The sequence below is a fragment of the Mercenaria mercenaria genome, chromosome 16, assembly GCF_021730395.1.
Source record: "Mercenaria mercenaria strain notata chromosome 16, MADL_Memer_1, whole genome shotgun sequence".
In the NCBI taxonomy this organism is placed as follows: Eukaryota; Metazoa; Mollusca; class Bivalvia; order Venerida; family Veneridae; genus Mercenaria; species Mercenaria mercenaria.
The window spans coordinates 25,944,544-25,970,389 of NC_069376.1; the positions used below are offsets into that span (position 1 = coordinate 25,944,544).

The window sequence follows — 25,846 nt, forward strand, 5'->3', positions numbered from 1 at the left end:
CGCTCATCTGATTTTTTTGTGTAATAGAAATATTGTCCTACCCATGATTTTCTAAGTCTAAAAAGGGCCATCATTCTTGCAAAAAGCAGGATAGAGTTATGTTTCTTGATGTACAGTGTCCACTTATGATGGTGAAAAACTGTTGCAAGTTTTAAAGCAATAGCTTTGATAGTTTATGAGAAAAGTTGACTTAAATATAATACTCAACCAAGAAAATGATTTTCTAAGTCCAAAAGGGGCAATAATTATTGCAAAAAGCAGGATGTAGCTATGTTACTTGCTGTACAGGGTCAGCTTATGATGGTGAACAAGTGTTGCAAGTTTCAAAGCAATAGCTTTGATAGTTTAGGATAAAAGCTGACCTAAACATAAAACTTAACCAAGAAAACTGATTTTCTAAGTCCAAAAGGGGCCATAAATCATGCAAAAAGCAAGATGGAGTTATGTTTCTTGATGTACAGGGTCTGCTTATGATGGTGAACAAGTATTCCAAGTTTCAAAGCAATAGCTTTGATAGTTTAGGAGAAAAGTTGACCTAAACATAAAACTTAACCAAGAAATCTGATATTTTCTAAGTACAAAAGGGGCCATAAATTTTGCAAAAAGCAAGATGGAGTTATGTTTCTTGCTATACAGGGTCAGCTTATGATGGTGAACAAGTATTCCAAGTTTCAAAGCAATAGCTTTGATAGTTTAGGAGAAAAGCTGACCTAAACATAAAACTTAACCAGGCAACGCCGACGCCGACAACCGCTCAAGTGATGACAATAACTCATCATTTTTTTTCAAAAAATCAGATGAGCTAAAAACACGTATGACCCCATGATGTGTTGTCCAATTTTCTGTCCTGTGATCAATATAACCTTGACCTACTAATCCTAAAAACATTAGGGGTCATCTACTTCATAATCATTCTATCAATTTTAAAGGTTCTGGGAATAGTGGTTCTCTAGTTACTGAGCAGAAACCGTTTTCAAGGTTCAAACTCCTGCGACCTTGACCTGTGACTACCTGCCCACAAAAACCATAGGGATCATCTTCTTCATAAGCTTTATTAAGCTATCAAGTCCTAAGGTTCTAGGTCAAGCGCTTCTCAACTTATTTATCAGAAAACTTTTCAAAGTTAGACACCAGTGACCTTGACCTTTGAATAACTAATCTCACAAACATAAAAATATAATCTGCTTTGTAAGCCGAATTAAGCTACTAAATCTGAAGTTTCTGGGTCAAATGGTTCTCAAGTAAGTTATCATTTGAAAGCGTTTTAAAGGTTCAGGCCCCCGTGACCTTGATCTTTGACCTACTGAACATAAAAATTTATAAACCCAATCATGCTTTCAAGTCCGAAGGTTCTGTGTTAAGTAGTTTTCAAGATATTGGCCAGAAACCATTTTCAAAGTGTAGGCCCTTAAATGTGACCTTCACCTTTCAACCACAAACATAGGGGTCCTCTACATGTCCTTTATAATATTTTCATTTCATTACCTCTCATGAACAGACTCAGTGAGACAGAGTCTGATATTACTCCTATGCTTCCAAAGTGTCTTTTAACAAATTTTATTATAAACCCAATCATGCTACCAAGTTTGAATGTTCTTGGTCAAGTGCTTCTCAAGTTATTGGGTGGAAATCATTTCCATCAAGGTTCAGGCCTTTGTCACATTGACCTTTGAACTACTGACACCAAAAACAATGGATGTCATCTACTTCATAAGCCTAATCTTGCTACCAAGTTTGAACGATCTAGGTCGAGTGGTTCTGAAATTATTGGGCAGAAACCATTAACTCTACTGGTGGACCAACCGACATACAGACAATAGCGACTGACAGGTGCAAAGCAATATAGACCCGCTTCCAAAGGAGCAATAATAATGGTTGTTTGTGATAAAAACTACTTTATTCCTTATTCTTAATGTGACACAAATTGGAACATCTCACAAGTGACATCACAGGATTTTTTACAATTTTATTTTAGATGAATTTAAACATAACTTTCATTTATAATGTGACTGAATAAAGACTGCATAAAAGTGTAAAAATGTTGGTTAAAACTGAGTGACACGCTTTTAAATTGGAATGTTCAAGTAAAACTGACAAAATAACAATGATGTCATGACAACCCTATAACGCTCACCTGTTAACCTTGGCCTTGAAATCATCAAGATAAACATTCTGTTTCAAGTTTTATGAAGATAGGGTCATAATGTGGCCTCTACAGTGTTAAAAAGCTTTTCCTTTGAGTGGTGATCCCACATGACCCAGATACGAACCTGGCATGGGAATCATCAAGATAAATATTCTTATCAAGTTTCATGAAGATAGGGTCATAAATATGGCCTCTACAGTGTTAACAAGCTTTTCCTTTGATTTGAACAATGACTTAGTTTTTAACCCTGCATGACCCAGTTTGGAACTTGGCCTAGGAATGATCAAAATAAATATTCTGACCATGTTTCATGCAGATATGGTCATACATGTGGCCTCAACAGTGTTAAAAAGCTTTTCATTTCATTTGATTGGGAGAACTAGTCTTTGAGCCAAAATGACCCAGTTTCGAACTAGGCCTAGGAATCATCAAGATAAACTTCTGACCAAGTTTCATGAAGAAAGGTTAAAAATTGTGGCATCTAAGGTGTTAACAAGCTTTTCCTTTGACTTGAACAATGACTTAGTTTTTAACCCTGCATGACCCAGTTTGGAACTTGGCCTAGGAATGATCAAAATAAACATTCTGACCATGTTTCATGAAGATATGGTCATACATGTGGCCTCAACAGTGTTAAAAAGCTTTTCCTTTGATTTGATTGGGATAACTAGTCTTTGAGCCAAAATGACCCAGTTTCGAACTAGGCCTAGGAATCATCAAGATAAACATTCTGACCAAGTTTCATGAAGAAAGGTTCAAAAATGTGGCATCTAAGGTGTTAACAAGCTTTTCCTTTGATTTGACTCGTGACCTACTTTCTGACCCCACATGACCTAGTTTTGAACTTGGCCTGAGATCATCAAGATCAATATTCTATGCAAGTTTGTATCAGATCAAAGAATAAATGAAACCTCTATATGGCTGGCACATTTTGCCCAATCCAGAGGCAATAACTCTAGAACCCATGATGGAATCTAGTCAGTCTACTAAAGGAATCAAAATCTTTTTTGTGTCAAAAGTATGGTTAAAATCAAATGTAAAATGTCACTTCTATGGTGTTAACAAGGTAAAAATTAACAAATTTTGGCTCTTTCAGAGGTCAATCAGGGGCCGTAACTCCAAAACCTTTTATTAGATCTGACGTATTCATCATGGAATCCAAGATCTATTGTTGTTTAAGATAATTTGCAAGTTTGTATCAAATCAAACCATAAATGAAGTCTCTATATGGTTGCAAAAGCCAAAATATGAAATTTTTTACACTTTAAGGGACCATAACTCTGGTACACACAACGGGATCTGGCCAGTTTTCGAAAGTAACCGAGATATTATGCAAATACAAATTGTGTGCAAGTTTGATTAAAATCCATTGCAAAATGAGGTCTCTATCATATTCACATGCCAAAATAACAAATTTTGGCTCTTTAAGGGGCCATAACTCTTGAACCCATGATGGTTAGTTTTCGAAAGGAACCAAGATATTATGCCAATACAAGTTGTGTGCAAGTCTGATGAAAATCCATTGCAAAATATAGTCCCTATTGTGATCAAAAGAAATTATGAAAGGACAGCAGGACGACGGACAATGGACGAAATGCAATCACAAAAGCTCACCTTGTCACTACGTGACAGGTGAGCTAAAAACATCAACAAAACAGAAAAAACTGAAGCAAGTTCAAATTTCCAGTGGCCTTGATCAACTCATTAGCATATACAAACCACATTTTACTAAAATGTTTTTATTCAATTTAGAGGCGAAATATTTCTCTAGAGTTTGCCAAACAGTGAAAAAATTACCATATAGAAATTCATTTAAACTGATCTGTAGTTATCATTTTACAGGTAACAAAATTTTTAATAATACGTGTAATTAAATGACTTCTCATATAAATCTATTTTCAACACAATATCATATTATGTCAAAATTTTTAAAATAAAATTGTAAAAGTAAATTCTGATGTCATGTAACAAAACATTCATTAAATGGCTTGCTGGTCAATAGGAAAAGATATTGCCTGAGGTCTCATTAGGACCACTGCTGAATAGTTTTGATCGCTGACCAGTCAGCCTGTCAGTAAGTGTTTTATTACACAACTAAAATTTTTCCTTAGACTTTTGCCTCGCAAAATTTTGTGTTTAACTATATCCCAGTCAATAGTATAAACTATTAACAACCAATTTATATAAGGAGTCAAGAGGTAAATAGTTAACTTCTGACCAGCACTTGTGTCTTGAGAAAAAAAAAGAAAAGAAACTTTTCTACTAGTAGTGGGATTTGAACCACTGGCATTTACCCCTATATCACTGCACCTCAAGAAGTGACAGCCACATGCTCTATATGCTATTCAATCTATTTTTTCTTTTTCTTCTCTGCTGCATGCACTATGACTTCCTGTAGGGAATAACTTCCCTTATTGAGTATACTATTCCCAGTCATTCTAATGCTCTGATTTGTGTAGAGTTTCGACAGCCCAGCTGTTCTACTTAGACTTGACATGAATTTTGCAAGGGTATTCTTTCCCATGTGTTTATTTTGGTACCAGAACTGATCTTCTGAGCATACATTTTGTACCTCGACTGGATACTGCCATAGTTTGTCAGAAAGCGGATGCAACTTTGATAAGTATGTCTTAAAATTCTGAACTGGACAGAGTTCAGGGTGCTCTTTGTCTTCTTTCATTTGAGCAAGTGCTTTTTCATTTGCTTTTGCTACGTTATCAGTGTCTTCTGACTTTGCTTGCATGTAAACATATTGGGTACCATCTGAATCGATTGCAAACATGAATGTACTTTTTGTCATTTTTGCCATTTTTTCGTTGACCTCACAACAGAATGTAAGACGAATGTTCATTTGAACTCGGTTTTGCAAACCACTCGGTGTATTTGTAGACAAACAATTACTGCTGTAAAGAGTAATTAGATCGCTGTTGGAAATTATCGGATGATGAGTGATTCCTCCTTTTCCAGAAGCCAGTATTTCTTGCAGAGCAACTTTGAACACTTTATTAGCATGGGCAAATTCTTCATCATGGAGTATATCAAAGTTTCTCGAGTGTGGTGGAGACTTGAAATACTGGTTCAATGAATATCGCATGTGTGTTAAACTTTTAGATTTATACATAGTTCCATCCTTGGTTCGTGCATTGATATAGAAATCAGAAAGTAGCTCAGCTAGTTTACTTTTCTCTATATACTCAAAATTTATATCCTCGTTCTTTTCAATCAAAAACTGTCTGAACACCATAGCTGCTGTTCTATTTGACCTTTCCGAACTCTTTCCAGTTTGCTTTACTGCTCCTGCTAATTTTTGTCTTGTTTCATCTCTACAGCGTGTTCCAAACCGCTTTTTAGGCTCATTCTTACTTTTCTGCTGCATCCATTCCATAAACTGCTGCTGTCCAATTGATATGTCTGGGTCATCCTGCATCATCTCACAACTATCAGTAACTGGAAAAGATAATAGGTAAGGGTAGATTTCTCGGAAGCACAGAGCACCACAAACACAGCCTCAGAGCCACACGGAAGGTAAAAAATGATGTTGTATGCTTCTTCTGTCATATTTTATGTAATTTAAAATGAGAATGTGTCTGTCAGTATTTTGCTTGGTTGCATTCTATGCTTCCATTTTTAGGATCTTCTTACAGGTATTGTTCATTTTTTGTCTTCTCCTTGCTCTTCACGACTCAATTTAGAGGAGATGAAAATGAGTTTTCAAAAATGTTTCCATGGAACATAAATTCTCCGAACAGACAAAATTATCTAACAAGCTGTTGAAACATTCTCACATATCACAGGTTTACTATGGTTCACCAGTTGAACAGATTAGTGGAAAAAATCTTCGTTAATCGCAGCAATGCAACTTATCGTCTTAATTCAGCGTGAGCAAGAATGTTGTTAAGATATTGTTTGAATTTTCAATATGGTGTGCCGAATAATGGCGAATATTGATTGACTGAAACCACTCCCAGTAGTAGTTACGAGTGTGCATGAAACAACAGAAATAAATCAGAGGTTTGTCTTGGGATTTTGACAAACCTCTGACGGATGAGAATGAGGTTGATTGACTGTCAAGATATATGTTACAGGGGAAACAAAATATAATCTGTGTACATTTAACTTTGCATTCTGAAGTTCTCTGACTTTGACCTTAAACAGCAGTTTCAGCATTTACCCAAACAAAAATGTGTTCTAATAAACACTATCGAAACACCTCAAAAACACTGTCAATTTCCACTTTTCTGGTGTATGTTAGTGCATTCCATTAACGATTAACAATTAATTTAAACAATTAAGAAATGCTTGCAATGGATCACAAACAAAACATGTTCAATTAATGGATTGCGATTTTGAAGCGAGTTATTAACTTAACAGAGTCTGACTGAATAGAGAAAAATGCAGTCCACGCAGGCTGATCTTGACCTACACTGGTCGCAAAGGCAAAATTACTTAATCATGGTGTGAAATGCAAATCAGCTGTAGTACAGATGTTTTACTACATGACGTCTAGTAAAATTATTAAATGGTCAAAATAAGTGCTTCTCAACATTTTTAATGATAACTAATACAATGACAAGTCATTGTATTTTGTATTTGTATCAATACACAAAAGAACATCAATGGCAACCCAACCTTGTATGTTGCCAATGTTTTTGCCTGAATTTGATAAATCCATCATACTTGTATATGCAGTAAAACACCGATTGCTTGGGATTGCAAAACAAAGAGAAAAATGCTCAAGTTATCCAGGATTTCCTGCAATCCAAGCATAAACAAGAGCTATCACTAAAGATGATGAATATACCCCCCGCATGCACTAACACAGTACATTGCAATTTGACGCACACAAGATTGCATAATTATGTGGACTGTATGTATATAGACTGTATGTATACAGTATAGTAACAAAAAACGAAGTCCCATAACTGTGCAGAATATTTATCTAAAAGAATGTAACATGCACCATACACAATTAGGGTTGATACTGATCACTTGTGTGAAGTTTCATTAAATTGTGTCAAGGGGATGAGGAGAGATGATGCGCACAAGATTGTGTCTATGTATATATATAGTATAGTAACAAAAAAACAAAGTCCCATAACTCTGCAAATTTTGTCCCTGAAAGAACCTAACATGCCCCATGCACAACTACTGTTGTTACTGATCACTTGTGTGAAGTTTCATTAAATTGTGTCAAGGGGATGAGGAGAGATGGTGCGCACAAGATTGTGTCTAAGTATATAGTATAGTAACAAAAAAACAAAGTCCCATAACTCTGCAATTTTTTTTTCTAAAAGAACCTAACATTCCCCATGCACAACTACTGTTGGTACTGATCACTTGTGTGAAGTTTCATTAAATTGTGTCAAGGGGATGAAGAGAGATGGTGCGCACAAGATTGTGTCTATGTATATAGTATAGTAACAAAAAAACAAAGTCCCATAACTCTGCAATTTTTTTTTCTAAAAGAACCAAACATGCCCCATGCACAACTACTGTTGGTACTGATCACTTGTGTGAAGTTTCATTAAATTCTGTCAAGGGGATAAGGAGAGATGGTGCGTCTACGGACAGACGGCCAGACGGCCAGACAACCTGAAACCAGTATACCCCCACTTACAACTTTGTTGTTGGGGGGTACAAAAATACATGGAAACAACTACGGATCACACAAACTGCTCAAGACGTGGCCAAGGCAACTACCAATGCTCAAGTGAGGGGTCTTTTTCTTAATTGTAGATATTGTTTATTTTTATCTAACTTTCCTTAAGGGGATAAGTTTCCCATCAGCCTTATACTCTACCTTGATAAATCATTCCTCTGAAATCATATCAAAGACACATACATGTAGGTCTCTGGTTTTTGAGATTTGTTTTCTGTGAAACCATGCATGTCTAGGGAAAACTCATCGTTATAAAATGATATTTTTTAAAAATCTCCACTTACTTTGCGAGTGTTGCATGGAAGTGTCATCATGACTGTCTAGAGCATCAGTATCTGGATTAAAAGACATATCCATTGAATGTTCAGGATTGACCCAAGACTGACTAGTTTCTTCAAGCTCTGTGTCAGAGTCTGATATCGCCTCAACCTTAACAGTTACATATGTGTCAATGTCAGATTCTGTCTTATTTTCACTATCTGACTTGTCTGCACCCATTAAGTTTGCAAAGCCTGAGTTTACAAAGAGACCCTCTGGAATAACTTTGTTGCTATTTTCACTCACGGGAAGCGATTCATAATCACTGTCTAACCAAGTTTTTTCAGCCTCATTTTGGAATGTAGCCTCATTCTGACTTTGAGGCCGATTCTCAAATGCTTCCCTTTTAGCTACTGACTGTTTCACTGTTTTCACATCTTGATCAGCTCCTAATTTACCAATTTCTCCAACATTTGTTGATTCCTCTTTATTTTCCAGAATTTCAACTTTAAATTTAATGCTATTGTCTGACACAGCTTTAGGACTTTCTGTCACAGGTGTTTTTGAAACTGTACTGGTTTCATTTAGACTGTTATTGTTTTTTACATTTAGAGCTTTGTTACTTGTAGCCCTTTTAACAATGTATGGTGCGTGTCTAAGCCTAGGTGATGAACGACTAAGCATAACACCCTGCTTCAAAGACAGATGAGGTAGATCAGGCTCCTTGGATGAGGTCTGAACGCTTGTAGTACCACCATGGTTATTCTTTTCCAACCACTGTTTGTGCCGATCTGAAAATATAGCAAACTGACTATCTAGAGCTTGTTTTTTCACCACTTACCATGCAGACACTGTAAAATAACTCCAGCAAAACTCACAGAACCATAACATTCCATATATAAACACAACTAGGCTTGGCACTAACCACTCTTGTAAAGTTTAGTGGAATTCCAAACAGTGGCAATGGAGAGAAGTAGTACAAACTTCATAGAATTTGACAAATCAATGGACATAAATCCATTGAAATCAATAAGCCAGAACATGCTGACAATATGCACAATTACGTAAGGTTTAGTGGAAATCCCTCCAATAAGATAAAGTGGCTAAAACATCATAAAATTGACAAATCAAGAGTTGTAACTCCACTGAGTATTACTGAACTAGAACATGCTGATGGTATGCAAGAGGCTTGGCAAAAATCACTTCTGTGAAGTTTGGTGTAATTCCTCCAGGTGATATCAGAGCAAATATGCTGACAAGGTAACCTACCACAAATCAAGGCCATATCTCCATAGAAAATCATTGAACCAGAACATGACGACAATATGCACAACAACTAGGCTTGGCACTAATCACTTCTACACGGTTTATTTGGAAATCTGCTTCACCATATAAGAGGTGGCCAAAACATCATAAAATTTGACAAATAAAGGACCATTACTCAGATGAAAATCATTAGCCTAGGTGTAAATCTGCCTGGTTGTGTTGGAGGAAATGTATGGACATACTTTGCGGCAGACAGATGTACAGCACTTGATCAATATTTCTTGCCTACCTAGCGGGGAAAGTATACATTTGTCCGAGCACGCGCCAGGGATAGATATTCCTGCCTTTCCCTAGGGAAAAACCTTGTCTAAAATAGCGTGCACTAAGGTGATGTCACATAGTACAGGCACTATTGTGACGTTATAAACTTTATAAATAATGTCAGGAAATACCCAAATCTATTTGTCTCCACGATCTATTTTGAACGTGATAGGCAAGAAAAATGATTTAACATGTCTGCCTGTGTAAGAAAGCTATTTTCCCAACCCTTGGGACAGCATGGATAAAAAACCTCGCTAACACTCTGTTTTCCATTCCACACTGTCACTCGGGTAGGGAAAACCCGGTCTTACACAGGCAGGCATGTAAGATCCTTATAGTCTTCCCCACTGCATGTAGGAGATGATACTTACTGGTACTCTTCTGTCTGTTTTCTTCAAACCCTCTTTCTGTGAAAGCTCATTATTTTGTGAAAAAATCAGTTCAAAATCATGCTATGCTCTATGAAATTTTGTCCAGATTTGATGTGGTGACCTAGTTTTTGACCTAACGTTACAACGGAATCAAAATTCCAAGATTTTATTAAGATAAATATATTCACCAATTTTCATGCAGATTTGCCCAAAATTGTTAAACTCTATAGAGTGGTAACAGTAACTGTTAAAGGTGTTTAATCAGATTTTCTTCAAACTTGTTCAAAACTTTCAACATCAGGACATTTAAATTATGTTCTTTAATACATGTTAGGTTTTGTTTTGAGGTATGTGTTTTCAAAATTTGTTTTCCTATCCTAGTTGCCCAACCAAGACAGAGTTATTTTTGCAAAAGTATAAATTTGATAAACACATTTTGCCTTAATTAAGAATGATATGAATGTAAGAACAATATATTAATCTAATGATCATCACATTTTGGGTTCAACACCATTTTTCAACAGTATTTCATTCAGACTTCCGGAAAGTCATTGGTCCAATGAACATGACCGGAAAATTTTGACGCAAACCAGTTTCTTAATCTGGATGCAGTCCGACTGACCAGCAATTATCATACCCCGAGATCCGCAACATCTCGGACAACACATCAAAATGGTGTCACTATAATATTATGCCGGGACAGAACCAGGAAAGAAACGTAAATTAACGCCCTACAATTGCAGCGAAAAGACAAAACTGTACGAAAATAAGCGTGTTGACCAAATATTTAATGAGAAATGAGAAAGGCGGAAAGTTATAACCTAACCAATGTTCCTGGATTCTGTACCAGTACAAACCAGTTCTGACCAGTAACTGCCAACCTCCCAACATGAATCAGAGGTGGAAGATGAATACTTTCAGCCATAATGTCATCTATCAAATCCTCACGCAGAGCATATGTCCCATCTGAGGATTAAACTCACCACCCTACTATCCGCAGATCTGCGCTCTCCCTGTTGAGCTAAGTAGGCGGGCTAATAACTTCTGTATACCAATGCATTCCTTGATCCAAGCCCACATTATAATCCAGCTGAATAAAAATATAGCAAACATTATGCACTTACTTTTCAGACAGAAGCCTAGAAATTGTGTTTTTATATCTTCGTGGTCTTCCAAGAATCCTTTACCAGACTCAGAACCTAGATGACTTAAGGTTCCGTCAGAAACACTTGCCGTTAAAATGACTGACTCCTCATCTGTTTGGTCAGCCAACTGTTGAACCTAGTTAAAAGCAAAAAATTATGATAATACAATAATATTCAGTTAATGCAAAAATGGTTTTTTTTAAGGTTCATCCAAGTGAAGAGTCATGTTTTAAATGCAACTTTCAGGTCAACTTTATTGCATTAAACCCATACCATACAAATAAGCCATGTACATCAACATACCTATATATCACTAAAAATTTATTTTCTTATTAAAGACACATATTTCAACAGAGATTTATGGCAACAGTAAAAGTTAGATCGCTTTAGGCTACATAAGGAATGAACAAACTGCTCAAGTTATCTGGACACTTTCCAACGATTCCAAATATAGAAAATACATGGAAAATAGTTACATGTGGAACATTTTGATTGCTCCAGTAAGCCCTGATGCTCATGTCACCAATGTCATGTTTTATTGTCCAATGTAATTATTCAAATTACTATTTAAACCCAAAATACAACAACATTCACAGCTTAGGATTAATGACAGAAACTGTACAGGGACTGCCTCAGAGCAACTATTTTGGGACATTACCTTATTTCATGTAAACCATATATAATATTAATTCATGTAAAATGAAAAATGCTTTGCCAAACATAGAAGGACTGAAGAAGAATATTGATTACCTATTATTTATAAATAAGTACAATGCAGTTAAAACTTTAAAGTTACAGAATTTCGAAAATCAATGGAGAGACATCTTCCCCTTGATAAATTAGTAATTTTTTGAAAAAGAAATTATGCTCTTTTTATGCTACCTTTTAAACTTTATATATCATATATTGAAAGTCAAAGTGCTTCTATATTATTCGTATCAAGTTAAAAGTAGGTTGAAACCAACTCCCTCCAAATACACCCGGTCACACAGATAGAAAACTCACGCACAGAACACCCTTGCCTTTTTAGTAATACTCTCTTTTTCTTTTTTTATATCCTTTTTTTCCCCGGGAGTACTCCTATAGTATTTTTGTTCAAACAATTACAGTAGCAACTGACAACTTTAGTCTTACAAGTCAGACTTTGTACAGTTTTTTCTCTATAACTCTGTAAATAGCTCTATAGTCCTGATCAAGTTTTAGGGGGAAAAAATCAGTGTACTTTAAAGTCATTTGTTTATTCCTCAATACATATTTTTAGAATGGAATTTATTTATTAACCTGAAAAGGCCTAGCCAAACTGTATCAATAATAAGAAAGATCTTTATAAAGGGAAATTAAAATTTGGTAATTTGAAGAATGATAATAACTAAATATATTATTATATAAATATTTTAGCATATTATCATCTTTGAATATGTTAAATATCTAAAACAGTCTTACAAAGGGAAACAACTCAGCCAGAAAGTCTGTATCATAAACTACAGCTTTTATCTCCCTTTAAATTTTACAAAGGGAAACATCTCGGCTACAAAGTCCATAATATTAGTTAGGCGTAAAAAAAAAAATTGCTTGTTTCTTGTATCCCGACCTACCCTAAATTTTTGACAAAAAATGACTAAACTGCACCTTTTATGCTTTAAACATGCTCAGTGATGTTAAAAATCAACTTACTGATGCTCTTAAGGCATAACAAAAATATTTTCTGAAAAGTCTCCCTTAATAAAAAAAAATTCAAAAAAAAAAAACAAAACATTTCCGACAGTCACCTACCTACCCTAAATTTTTTTTGAGCATGTTACCGGAAACAAAGAATTTTTTTATTAGGCCTTACAGCTTTTATCTACCTTCAATTTTTGCTGGCAATAGAATATATACCGGTAGTAGTCGCAACTTGACCGCGATGGTTGACCTTAGGTTGATTATTCATATCGGTTATTTCATTATAGAAATCAAGGGTGCTTAGGGTAGCCGTGTATATTTATATGGAATTAGTTTGTATACAGTGCAGTATCAAAGTATATTTTAGATCTATATTTGATCAATTAAAACTTTCCAATACACTAATTTATGTTTACACAAAATTATATTCCCTTTTTCTCGTGCACCTCGTGTTTTATGTACACTCCTTTTCAATAATAGGTTGTGCCTCATTATGTATTATAATGCAAAGGTCAACCATCGGGGTCAAGTTGCGTCCACTATACAAATATTATTATTGTTATTCACTGACTGTGGACACCATGTATTATGCACAATTGTCTGTTTGTTATTTAACAAATAATACTGTTAACTCTTTACTGATTTATTCATGAATATAATATTTTTGTGAATCTGTAAAATGAAGTCTCTAGAAATGAAATATAAACTACAAAAAAAACTGTTTTGGGCTCTTATTTCTCAAATATTTCAGTTTGCAATGTTAAAATTACTATTTGCCCTAAATTTGTACTTCATATATTATATGGCTTTCCATGAAATTTGGCAACATTATAAAGATTTTTGTTTTTGTTGGGTTTAACATTGCACCAACAAAATTTAGGTCATATATGGCGACCTCCCAGCTTTTATGGTGGAGGAAGAACTCTGAGGTGCTCGTCTGTGCATTATTTCATCACAGGTGGACACCTGGGTAGAACCACCAATGTTCCGTAAGCCAGCTGGATGGCTTCCTCACATGAATAATTCAACGCCCCGAGTGAGGCTCGAACCCACAGTGGTGAGGGGCAAGTGATTCAAAGTCAGCTCCCTTAAACACTCTACCACGGAGGCCCCTACAATATATAAAGATACTAATTTACTAAAAGAAAAGGAAGTACAAGTTTCAGCTAAACAGATACACAAGAAAAGTAGTCACGGCTATTATGCATTGTTAGTGATTTAACGTCAAGTCTGGATTTTAGATTTTAACGTAGATGAATAAGGGCACTGGCCTCTCTCTAAGAAAGTAAATTAGGCAGTACATACTTTCTGTCATTAATCTCAACAATGTACTAATTTAATAATACTGAACAATCATTAGCATGCAGCCTACCAGTTGCTGTATTTGGCCTTTGAGCACTGCCTTCAAGACTATTTTGTACCCTGGTATGTCTTTCAGCATCTCCAGATCACATGTTGCCATTTTCTTTGTCAGGTGCCACTGCCAGTTCTGTAATATGAAATGATAAATGCCCTGTTAATGTATTCAAACTGCTTACACCTGAACTGTCTATTCTAGTCTTTCCCCCTGAAATTTAAATGAAAATTTCTTTTCTTCAGACTTCAGTACGTTTCAAAGAGGTCAGACATTTCTAATATAAATATGCTTCAATTTTTTCCAAAAAAAAAACAAGAGGGTCATGAATCAGGGTTCTCGGAAACGCCGAAATCGGCGTCCCTGTACGCATAATTGGTCCCGGTATACGCGTGGTTATTGCAGTTTGGGAGTCCCCGGACGCATGTTCTGCAGTGAGACGCAGTGAAAATTAATTGATTACATAAATTGCGAATACACAAGGTTTGACTCGAGAGCAAAATATGTGGGCAGAGTTACTCGCTTGTCACCGATAGCCGCGTATAGCCAATCAGCGTTGCCTGTTTCCACTTCACGCGAGACAGATCAACTGGAATACATGTGATTGTCGGTGTGATTGCATAGGTGACAATTTCTAATTGCTAACGACGGATTACGTAGTGTTAGAAGTAACTCCGATTGTTTTCTCACGTACTAATTACCAGTTTTAAAGAACTTTTTAGAATCTTTTTTAAAAAATGATAATTAGGCTTAATTATGAATGTCCGAGTAATTTTAAGATGCTGTCGATGCCGGTCTTAGTAACGTGATTATTTTTCTGCAAAATCGCTGATGTTATTTCAGGAAGCATTTATTAATATGTTGATCATAGACATACTGTGCATTCTTGTATTTCAGACACGTTGTACTCTTCAAGAGTATTAAAATAAAAGTAGTAATTGTTTATATAGTTTCTTTTCACTGTATGTTTATATACGTTTCCATTCTGAAATAAAAATGTGAAGAAAAAATTATCAGGAGCGATTTTTGGGCAACTTGATATTTTCACAAGGGGGATTTTGTCCAACTTGACAACTTCACTGGGGGATTTTGTCCAGGAAGATCAGAAACAGCAGGGATGTGGGGGTGGGGGGAGGGGGATGTTGTCCAGGGGTGATTTTTTCTTACATTAAATTTTGACTACATGTGACCTATTTTATCTTTACCTTTTTACCACACCTTAACAATATTTGTGTGAAGAATTGTGTTTACAAAATGTCTGTCGGCCTACACTTAATTTGACAAGTAACATAGAGGCCTGTGTTTTGACGAAACATTTAAGTCTGTCCGTCAGTCTAGTCAGTAGTTGGGACTGCAACTTTTTCAGCTTTGGGAGTCCCAGGACTGCAACTTGAAATTGCTAGTGAGAACCCTGATCATGATGACACCGGATCGCTCACCTGAGTAATTGGACCTACAGCCTCTAGAGCCTTAACAGGCTTTTCCTTTCATTTGGCCGGGTGACCTAGTTTTTGACCCCACATGACCCAGATTTGAATAGAGAACATCAAGATAAACATTCTGAACAAGTTTCATGAAGATGGGATCATAAATGTGGCCTCTAGAGTGTTAACAAGCGTTTCATGCAATTTGAGCATGTGACCTAGTTTTCGACCCCACATGACCCAGATTCGAACATGGCATAGAGAACATCAAGATAAACATTCTGAACAAGTTTCATGAAGATGGGATCATAAATGTGGCCTCTAGAGTGTTAACAAGCTTTTCATGTGATTTGAGCATGTGACCTAGTTTTCGAACTTAACCTAATCATCAAGATAAACATACTGATCAACTTTCATGAAGATAGGGTCATAAACGTGACCTCTATAGAAATTAGAATGTTAACAAGCGATCCTTTGATTTGACCAAGTTTCAGGAAGATAGGGTCATAAATGTGGCCTCTACAGTGTTAACAAGCGTTTCCTTTGATTTGACAGGGTGACCTAGTTTTTGACCCCACATGACCCAGTTTCGAACTTGGCATAGAAATCATCAAGACAAACATTCTGACCAATTCTCATGAGTTTCAAACTAAAACTGTGGACTCTAGAGTGTTAAAAAGATTTTCCTTTGATCTGGCCTACTGACCTAATTTTGACCCCACATGACCTAATTTCAAATCTGACCTAGAGATCATCAAGACAAACTTTCTGACCAAGTTTCATAAAAATTGGGTCACAAATGTGGCCTCTAGAGCGTTAACAAGGCAAATGTTGATGGACCAGGCCGGACAAAGACTAGTCAAAATAGCTCACCTTAAGCACATTGTGCTCAGGTTAGCTAATAATAGCAAACATTAATAATAATTTTTACTCATCATTCTTTCAGGCAAGGCTTTGGCAGTAACATACAAAAGGCCTTTTTAAAGTCAGATACAGTTTCTATTTATACATGTAGGTTACATTTTTCTGAAAAATTTTAGGCATTCATTTACCGCATGAAAGAATAATATAAAAGTTGAAAAGGGGGCACAATTTTGTAAAAATGCAAAACAAGAGTTATGGAACCTGTACAATGCATGTCAGCTCATCACAGTGGTTTCAATCTATTCCCACTAGTGGGCAAAAAGATACCAGCTTTCATACAAAACTAAACCCAAAATTGCTAAACTGAAAAAGGGGGCATAATTTTGTAAATATATATGCAAGGAACAGTTATGAACCCTATGCAGCTCATGTCAGATCATCACAGTGAACAAGTGTGCGAAGTTTCATTCCATACACATATAAGTCAATACTGAGATACCAGCTTACATACAATTTAACTAAACCCAAAATTGCTAAGTCGAAAAAGGGGGCATAATTTTGTAAATATATATGCAAAGAACAGTTATGAACCCTATGCAACTCATGTCAGATCATCAAAGTGAACAAGTGTGCAAAGTTTCATTCCATACCCATTTATGAATACTATGAGCAAGTAAGTCTGGCCAGTATTTCTTTACTTTTACATATTTTATGGATTTTTTAATGTCCGTTTTCCTAACAGTAAAATGCAGATACGGGCAAGGCTTAGTGGGATGACAACTATAAAATAGCAGATCATAAAATAAGTCATCCCGATCAGAGCCCACACTGGGCTGAAAAAAGTTTGAGCCACTTTTACATCTTCGGTGGCTGGGAGGGTGAGGGAGGGGTGTCCCCTCACGCATCGAAATTTTTTGTAGTTTCCTTCATCAAATGGTGATATTCTACCTATAGTTTGGGTCTTTTTTAAATTAAAGTATGTGAACCTTTTAGGCTAGTAGTGTATTTTAAAAAGTAGTCTTGTGTTGGTTAACTGGGTAGAACCAACATTAGATTACATTTCAAATTCACTCTCACCTTTTATACACACAAACTGTTTTTTTTTGAAAACTAACCCAATAGATTTTTTATTTCCTTCAGATGTTGCATGTTTATTAACAGCATCTTTTTTTGAGAATAGCAGTTCCTGATGTGAATGTGTTTGAATTTTGAATTCCTATACAAGTTTCGCAGAACATCAATCCTGTTTCACTGTCAAATCGAAGCCATGGATTTTTTTTATTTTCCAAGAATCACTGAAATATCCAAAGATCTACAAAAATTTATACTTCTTTGAAATATCTTACTGGCGATTCTTTAGCAATTTTTATTTTTTTTGAAAGAATCTTCAATTTGACCTTTTGATGTAAAAGAAGCCATTGCAAAAGTTTGACAAGTGGCGAGTTGGACTAGTTCCATGCCCATTTTATGGTTGAGGACACGGAAATCATCTTTTTCACGCATTTTTCTTTTGATCAGGCTAAAGAGAAAAGAACTGGAATAAACAAACACTCGTGTGTAATTAATTCTTCTAATATAGCAAAACCCGAACTGAAGGCAAATTATCTGAACCAGTCAAAATTTTAAAAAGGTCATGATTCAGAACAAACAAATATGTAAAAAATTTCCATTTCTGCCACTTGCGATTTTTATGAGCCACTTTTATAACAAATTCACCAATTGGCTGAAGTGGTGAACGACAGCATGGGCCCTGCTGATAAGCCAAATGAGTAAGGCTAACTCACAAGATGAATATCATAACATTTTCTTGACTGTTTAATATCCCCCTACAAGTACTTTAGGTGGACAATGTGAAATATCAGAAAGAATTTAATCGATCTACCCGAGGCAGTGTTTTTTCTGGGTCGATTTAGTGCCGAAGTTCGGCCCCAATCCCAATGAGAAATAGTATGTTTTTTCCTAATCTTACCTTCAAAATTCCCAATTGAAAGTTGGAAAAATGCATGAAAATTTTAACAACATGACATCAAAAGTAGGTTCTGCAATCCATTATGTTGGTGTTTATGTAAATCAGCATGCCCACTCATTTTTAAAGTCAAGGGTACATGACAGTTGTACCCCCTGCTTTTGCAAAATAGGGGTACACTTCAAAATTTGGGGGTACACAACATGGCAGATCTGAATTTTTTCTTTTTAACTACTGAAATTTGTACAGATACATGTTTTTTTTTCATGCAGAACTCTCGTGGGTAGGGTATAACGGATGATATAATTTTAGAAAATTTAAAATGTTTTTCCAAAGTTAAGATAGTAAATTCTGAATCAAAGGACCCCTCCCTATATTATACTAAATATAAATAAGTTTTCTGCAAGGTTCATGTATTCCTGATTTCGTGAACAGAACACGATTCGTCCGAAATAACATACAGTCAACTGAAGACCAGTAAAAATCGCCGATCAATAATAAATGCCCAAACTGTTACAGATATGCAATGTGTATCAAAATTGCAGTTAAATATCAAATAAATAACAAGAGGGCCATGATGGCCCTATATCGCTCACCTGTTATCATTGCACTTGAGGACAAGAAGGTCCTCAGAAAAATATCTAAGTCCAAGGACAGGAACAACAAAGGGAAGAAATTTAACCAAAAAGAAAAAAAAATCTTACAAGGTATAGATATGTTAAAATACACCTAAAAATTGGAGGTACCATCCATGTTGTACCACAGAAAACTGGTCTCGTGTTTTCCGTACGGCCAATAATAAAAAAAGTTACTAAAAATAAGCTATTTATAGTAACGTAAAAGGGAAGTAATTATAAAAAAATAAATATTGTAAGTGGACAAAAGAAGGATCTGCCAAATAAATCTGTTGACATAAATGAAATTTCAGATCAGTATCTTCATTAGTTATGGAGATATAACAATTTTAATTTGAAATAAAGGGAGGTAATTTGACATAAAATCAGTCCATAGTTATCTACCCTGATTGTCTCAGTTCAACTAATGACAATCATGAAATTTCAAATAAGTCCTGTAAGTACTTACTGATATAAATCCATTTTGATTACAATCAGGGGAGGTAATCAGATATAAAATAAATCTGGAACCTATGATTGGATCTGATTTGTCATGGAATCCAAGATTTATTGTTGTTGAAGATATTTTTAAAATTTGTATCAAATAAAACCATAAATGAAGTCTCTATATGGCTGCAAAAGCCAAAATAGCCAATTTTGGACCTTTAAGGGGCCATAACTCTGGAACCCATGACAGAATCTGGCAAATTGAAGAAAGGAACCAAGATCTTGTGGTGATACAAGTTGTGTGCAAGTTTGGTTAAAATAAAATCATAAATAAAGCTGTTATTGTGCAGACAAGGTTAAAATAGCTAATTCTGGCCCTTTCAGGGGCCATAACTCTGGAACCCGTAATGGAATCTGGCCAGTTCAAGAAAGGAACCAAGATCTTGTGGTGATACAAGTTGTGTGCCAGTTTGGTAAAAATCAAATCATAAATAAAGCTGCTATTGTGCAGACAAGGTCAAAATAGCTAATTTTGGCCCTTTCAGGGGCCATAACTCTGGAACCCATAATGGGATCTGGCCAGTTCAAGAAAGGAACTGTGATCTTATGATGATACAAGTTGTGTGCATTGTAGTTTGGTTAAAATAAAATCATAAATGAAACCACTATCGTGCAGACAAGAAATTGTTGACGGACGCACGGACGGACGGACGGACCGACGACGGACGAAGGGTGATCACAAAAGCTCACCTTGTCACTATGTGACAGGTGAGCTAAAAATAAAATACTGTCAACCTTTTGCTGAGTTTATAAAAGCTAAAATGCCTTTGGGGGCAAGCGACAGTAGATTTGAAAATTCCACAAATCTGCGCCATTACCAGTGCGAAAAAAATCATGAAAAATCCAATTTTGATAAATTCAAGGCAAGTGTTGAGCGAATGTATAGCATAGACTTCATCATGTGACATTTTCAGCCTGCCGATTCTGTTGCCTCTGTGATAAAAACGAGTAAAACGCAGGTTTCAGCCTCAGGACACTAAATTATGAGGCAAAAATGGCCCAAAATGCACACCTTGCGCGACCTGTACCGTATTATCTGCAAATGACTGACCTAAAACACATGTACTATATTTTTAAAGCTTGTGGCCTGACGAAAATAATGGTGGGGAGAAAAGTGCCTCCTAACAGTTTACTTTTTCTGCAATTTTGAGCTGAATCTGGATGGATGGATGACCATTTCCATTTCGTCTGAATTCCGTTACCTCAGGTAAGACTTTAGACCCGGCTGTCTACACGGAGCTAGGAAAACTGATTCAAGCACATAGTTACTTAACACAATAACTACTCGTACGCAGGAATCCTCAGTTCTATAAACATCATTAATAACCAGTTGAATATAAATGCCTTTAAAGTACATCCAGGCCTTTTTTTATGCTGATTTTAGGGCTGAAATTCGGCCCCATTCCCCAATCTAAAAAGTATACTTTTTTCCCCACCTTGGCCAAAAATTCCCCATGCAAAAAAGTTGAAATTAGTTTTGATTTTCAGTCCTGATTTTAACAACTTTTCAGCAAATATATTCCTCCAAACAATGATTTCGCGACGTAAATTTCCCCTCCAAAAGGGACCTGGTACCCTTCCCCAAATTTACAAAAAAAAGGGCTGACATCTATTTTATTTAAAAAACGTACCCAGGCCAAATGCGAAACTGGCCCCGGCCACATTTTTGCATTTCGTATCCATACTTTTTTTGCACACAACCCGTGTGACGTCTGACTAAAACACTACCAAACCTCTCTATGCGGCTGACAATTACACTGAGAATTCGGAGATGGAAACGAAATTATCACAACTCTTGACCGGATCTGCGTTTTAGACCATACCAAACAATTGGCAAGTGCGCGATGAAATAAACAGCAATTTGGCAGCTGAACAGGATTTCCGAATCTCTGCATGCATGTATCCCCAACAAGTGATTTTTATGCGTGCATTTGATATTTTGTGCGGTATTTCACGTACTGCAGTGCGTGAATGGGCATGCTGTAAATGGTTTTTGTTTTGTAAACAGTCAATTGTAGTTTCTTCCCCTTAAGCTGCATCATTAAAGGGTATGATAATGTAAGCGTCTGCTGATCGTAAACATGCCGTGTTCAATTGCAACTTGTATTATATACAAAGAAAATCAATAAAAGTGATGATAAAAGTACGTCAAAATTGATGTTTTGTCGTCAGACAAACCTTAAAACTACAGATTTGTTTAACACTCAAATTATTACACATACAACGGCTATGTCTAGTCACTTTGAAACTGAAAGTAAAAATAAACAAAAACTAACAGATAATAACGTCAGCGACGACTGACTGAGTTAATGATCTAATTAAGTTCTAGCTCAATGAGAGATGAATATTTGCTTGTAGAAGATTTTTTTTTATATCTTTAATGAATAAATATGATAATTGTACTATCTTTTACTAGGGGTGCGTACCTGTTCTCGATATGTATCGAATACCGGTATTCAGGGTTCGATCGATACATCGGATCGAACGTTCCTGTATCGATCAAAATATCGATCAAAAGCTAACTACATGGTAAATGGCCTCATTACCGCAGATACCTATGTATAATGCGCAGTTTTTTGACCCCCGGGACCACCCCGAATCGTGGGCGTGCAGATTATACACAGGTATAGATGATTTTCCAACTTCGAAACAAGTTTGTTTCCGATGGTCGCCATTTTGGTAAAGGGAAACTACTCTCTGCGCTGTCACCGCTAAAATATAAGATTGCCGTTACGTTCCGTGAAAGATCGAATGGTTTAATTTTCTTTCAAACAAAATTAATTTCATACAAATTTGAAAGTATTTTGATTAAAGAAATATTAATAAATCACAAAATTTATGATACTAATTAAAGATTGAGTATTCTTTTTAACCGAGATCAAACTGTGAACAACAGAATTGACAGAGGTGACAGCTAATCGTTGGCTATTTAATCATAACAAAAAGACTATCACACCTTTTGTTATCATTTGAATTGAGCTCATGTCATTTTGAAAGATACCATTCTGAAATATTGAATCAGCTGTTAGTTATTTCTTCAAAATAGTTAATTAAAAAAAGGTAAAACAACAATTCTAAAGAAAAATGTATCCAAGTCCTGTGATTTTGATTCAGAATAGACCGACCTTAGAAGTGAGTAATAAAGTTCATATTGCATTACTATAATGGTCTTGTACTCTGTTATTATTCTGTTTGAAAATATCATATGATATATCGAATATCGATCATTTTGTATCGATACAAATATTGTATTGATCATTTTGACCGATATGCACCCCTATCTTTTACCATAAAACTTGCCAAAAAAGTATTGTTAGTTCATCAATTCTGAAATATAAAATCCCAATTTCGGTGTTTTACGACACATTTTTCCTAACTGTAAAGGCCCCGGCCCTATTCCCAAACTATCGACCATATCGACATTATAGGATAAATCCAGTGTTCTGGTATTTCCGTAAATAGGGTCAGGGGGGCTGGCGAGATTAACCGATATACAGACCATGTACAATATCAGCGATTATTTTTGCCAGAAGATAAGATTTTAGGAAAGTTCGTACTTTCTCACAATAAAAATAGTATTTTTTACAACCTCGGCATAAATTTTTTTGCAAAAATGATTAAATTTTGCTAACCTTGAAAAATGCTAATAATTTTACCCCTTCGGTATCGAGCAACGGAAGCGGCAGTGTAGAATATACGATAAAATTTCAAAGAATTAAACTTTGAGGATATTTTTGCTAATTTTAATGGCGACAATGTTTTATGATGATCTGCAAAAATTTTTATTCCAATTCTTTGTCTAAACCTTGAAAAAAGGATAATATTAAATACTACCACTATACAGCGTAATGGCCGATACCCCACTCACCGTAAAACCAGGAATGGGTGTTTATTGATGGGTAATTAAATGCCGGAAAACGGGATTTATCCTATTATGTCGATATCGAGAATAGTGGGAAAAAAAAACATTATTTTGACTAGGTCTACCGGATGTGGAGGGGATATTTTCTAGAAAGGGGGTATTTTGAAGTAACTGGGGTGTGGAAGGGAGGGGGTGGGGGGATTTTTTTTTTTTTAAAAACTGCTTCCACAGGGGGGATATATTTTAATCTGGAATAGCCCATTTTAAGCCGGCTTAGGCCCCATCTACCGGTACCCTTACTATATAAATGTCATACCAAAAGGATACCATTAGATGGGGCCTGTGGCTGTGCCAGCAACCATGTTTTCAAATATCTCTGCATTCCATTAGTTTGGCGTTGATATGGCACAAAATGTGCAAAGGTATGAAGTGAGTTAGAGATCTACAAGTCAAATGGACACAGTTGTGCAGAGGTTTGGCGTCTGTCTCTGAACGAGCAGAAATGATAATATTTAACATACGTACGTATGATTAACAAATATCTCTGTTAGCACCGTCATCAGCATGTAAACATTTATATTTATATATTTTTTAGTTAAAAATTCGTTCTTTTCGGAAACTGAACGCCATCTTGGCTGCAAATTATGTTATGGTGACGAATAAATGTTACGATATATCGTTGTCATCCGAACAAAAAAAAAAGCGCATAATATGCCTAGAATAAGCTTCTAATGTGCTTTACAAAGTCTGATCATATGTACATCTACATCAATCCAAGTGAAAATTTAAGTGTGATAAAACTTTGAGAATAAATGTGTAATAATTTTGACAACGTCTAAATTCATCTTCCTATTTGTTTAAGTTTGTCAGGTAACTCGATCGTTCCACCATTTTAAATTGGTCCTTTCACCTGTAACGGATATGCTTATTTTCAGAAACAATTACTTACTAGTCTACCGGTTACCATTTATTAAATAATCATATTAGGCAGTTTTAAGGCCTAAAACAACTTTACAGTACTGATTATAAGTATTTTATAGTATTTTAAATCTGGCCTAAATCATGTTCAGTCAACTGGGACTCTTCTACCTATTTTTGTATCCTTAAAGTGAAAAGAGCATGCATTTCTTGCTTTATCATTTTCTTCATTTTATTTGAATTAGTAAATACAAGAAGGGCAGTTCAGTAAGCTCTCGAACAGCTACTTTTATTCTTTGGCATTTTGAAACTTATGTCATCTTATACAGTATACAAAGATATTTTTGTATCATCCCTTTTTCAGATAATTTTATCAGTAGGTTCTGGAACAACTGATACGTATTAGACCTTCCTGGTAGGTTGTATTTCATGCAAAGTATGATTTTTCTAATGTTGGCGGGAATATTTTGCTATATATACTGAATTTTCTGCATGTACTTTTGGCCAGATCTGCAGACGCTCAAGGTAACGTTTCAGGCTGGTCATTTCTCAGGCCCTTTATCCTTCTTTCCTCTCACTCAGATTTTATTTTCGGGTGTATTTCAGATAATTAACATTGATAAAATGCAGCAAAACATTATAAGCAAAATTAAGTATTTGTGTACTCTGAACTGGTTTTCTTGTAGTTGCCAACTGACAAAATAGATTTCAATTTAATATGATAATGAACCTGGATTAATTTAAATCAGGAATTGTGACCACTCTTCGTCCGCCCAGTGAAATCTTGATCAAGTTGATACGTTGGTCAGTCCTGTTGCATGTGCACCGCAAATGCAGATCTATCTGCTAAATAAGTTCTTGTTCTGAAGCTGGCTCAGCTGTCTATGTATACTGTATATGCACTGTACATTCATTCCTACAAGTTGATTGTTATTATCTCATAGTTTGACATGTTTTGCTAGTTGTGTTATTTATTAGATCTATGATGTTTTGGCCCGATGCCTCTATAGGCCAAGGCTTTCAATAATTCTTTTAGTCGGTTCAAAAGCTCACATGAGCTTATGTTGTACTCGTTTGATGTCTTGCCGACTTTAAATAAATCTTATCTTACCTTATCTTAAAATCTAAATCTAAATCTAGTGTCTGAATTTAACATTTGTAATCAATTTGCAACTGTCTAAGGATATTTTGGTTACACCTTATATATCTTTGGATACACTCGATCTGTCTTTGGTTACATTCTTAACAGTTTAAATAGACACATTTCTTTATGATTCATTTGCTTTATTGAACAGATAGAATTGTGTACTTAATGAATGAATTAATTATACTATTTTTTTTTTTGTTGTAAATGTATTTCCTTTATGAATATTCATTAATTATTTTCTTTAGAATAACCAAATAAGTAGTCAAAGGGATAGAAGGTCTGATCGAGTTACAAATGAATGCCTCTGCGCAGATGTGCACATTCCTGGCCATATCTACAAAGAATAACAGAGAACGCGATAC

At 35.6% G+C, this 25,846-nt stretch overlaps 1 protein-coding gene across 5 annotated transcripts in view; it reads right to left on the reverse strand.

Moving 5' to 3' along the window:
* The window catches only part of LOC123541472 (uncharacterized), a 48,834-nt gene extending 24,742 nt beyond the window's left edge, over window positions 1-24,092 (reverse strand). For 2 of the 5 annotated variants that reach the window (XM_053526445.1, XM_053526444.1), the window contains exons 1-4: window positions 23,945-24,092; window positions 14,201-14,317; window positions 11,146-11,302; window positions 8,090-8,854 (exon numbers count right to left, since the gene is read on the reverse strand). In XM_053526445.1, coding sequence (XP_053382420.1) covers window positions 8,090-8,854; window positions 11,146-11,302; window positions 14,201-14,290 — 1,012 coding nt within the window. In that variant the 5' untranslated portion in view covers window positions 14,291-14,317; window positions 23,945-24,092. Of the gene's footprint in view, window positions 1-1,951; window positions 5,594-8,089; window positions 8,855-11,145; window positions 11,303-14,200; window positions 14,318-21,983; window positions 22,227-23,944 lie in introns of those variants that run through there. The other 3 variants (XM_053526443.1, XM_053526441.1, XM_053526442.1) reach the window with 3 other exon arrangements.
* Window positions 24,093-25,846: the final 1,754 nt, after the last annotated feature.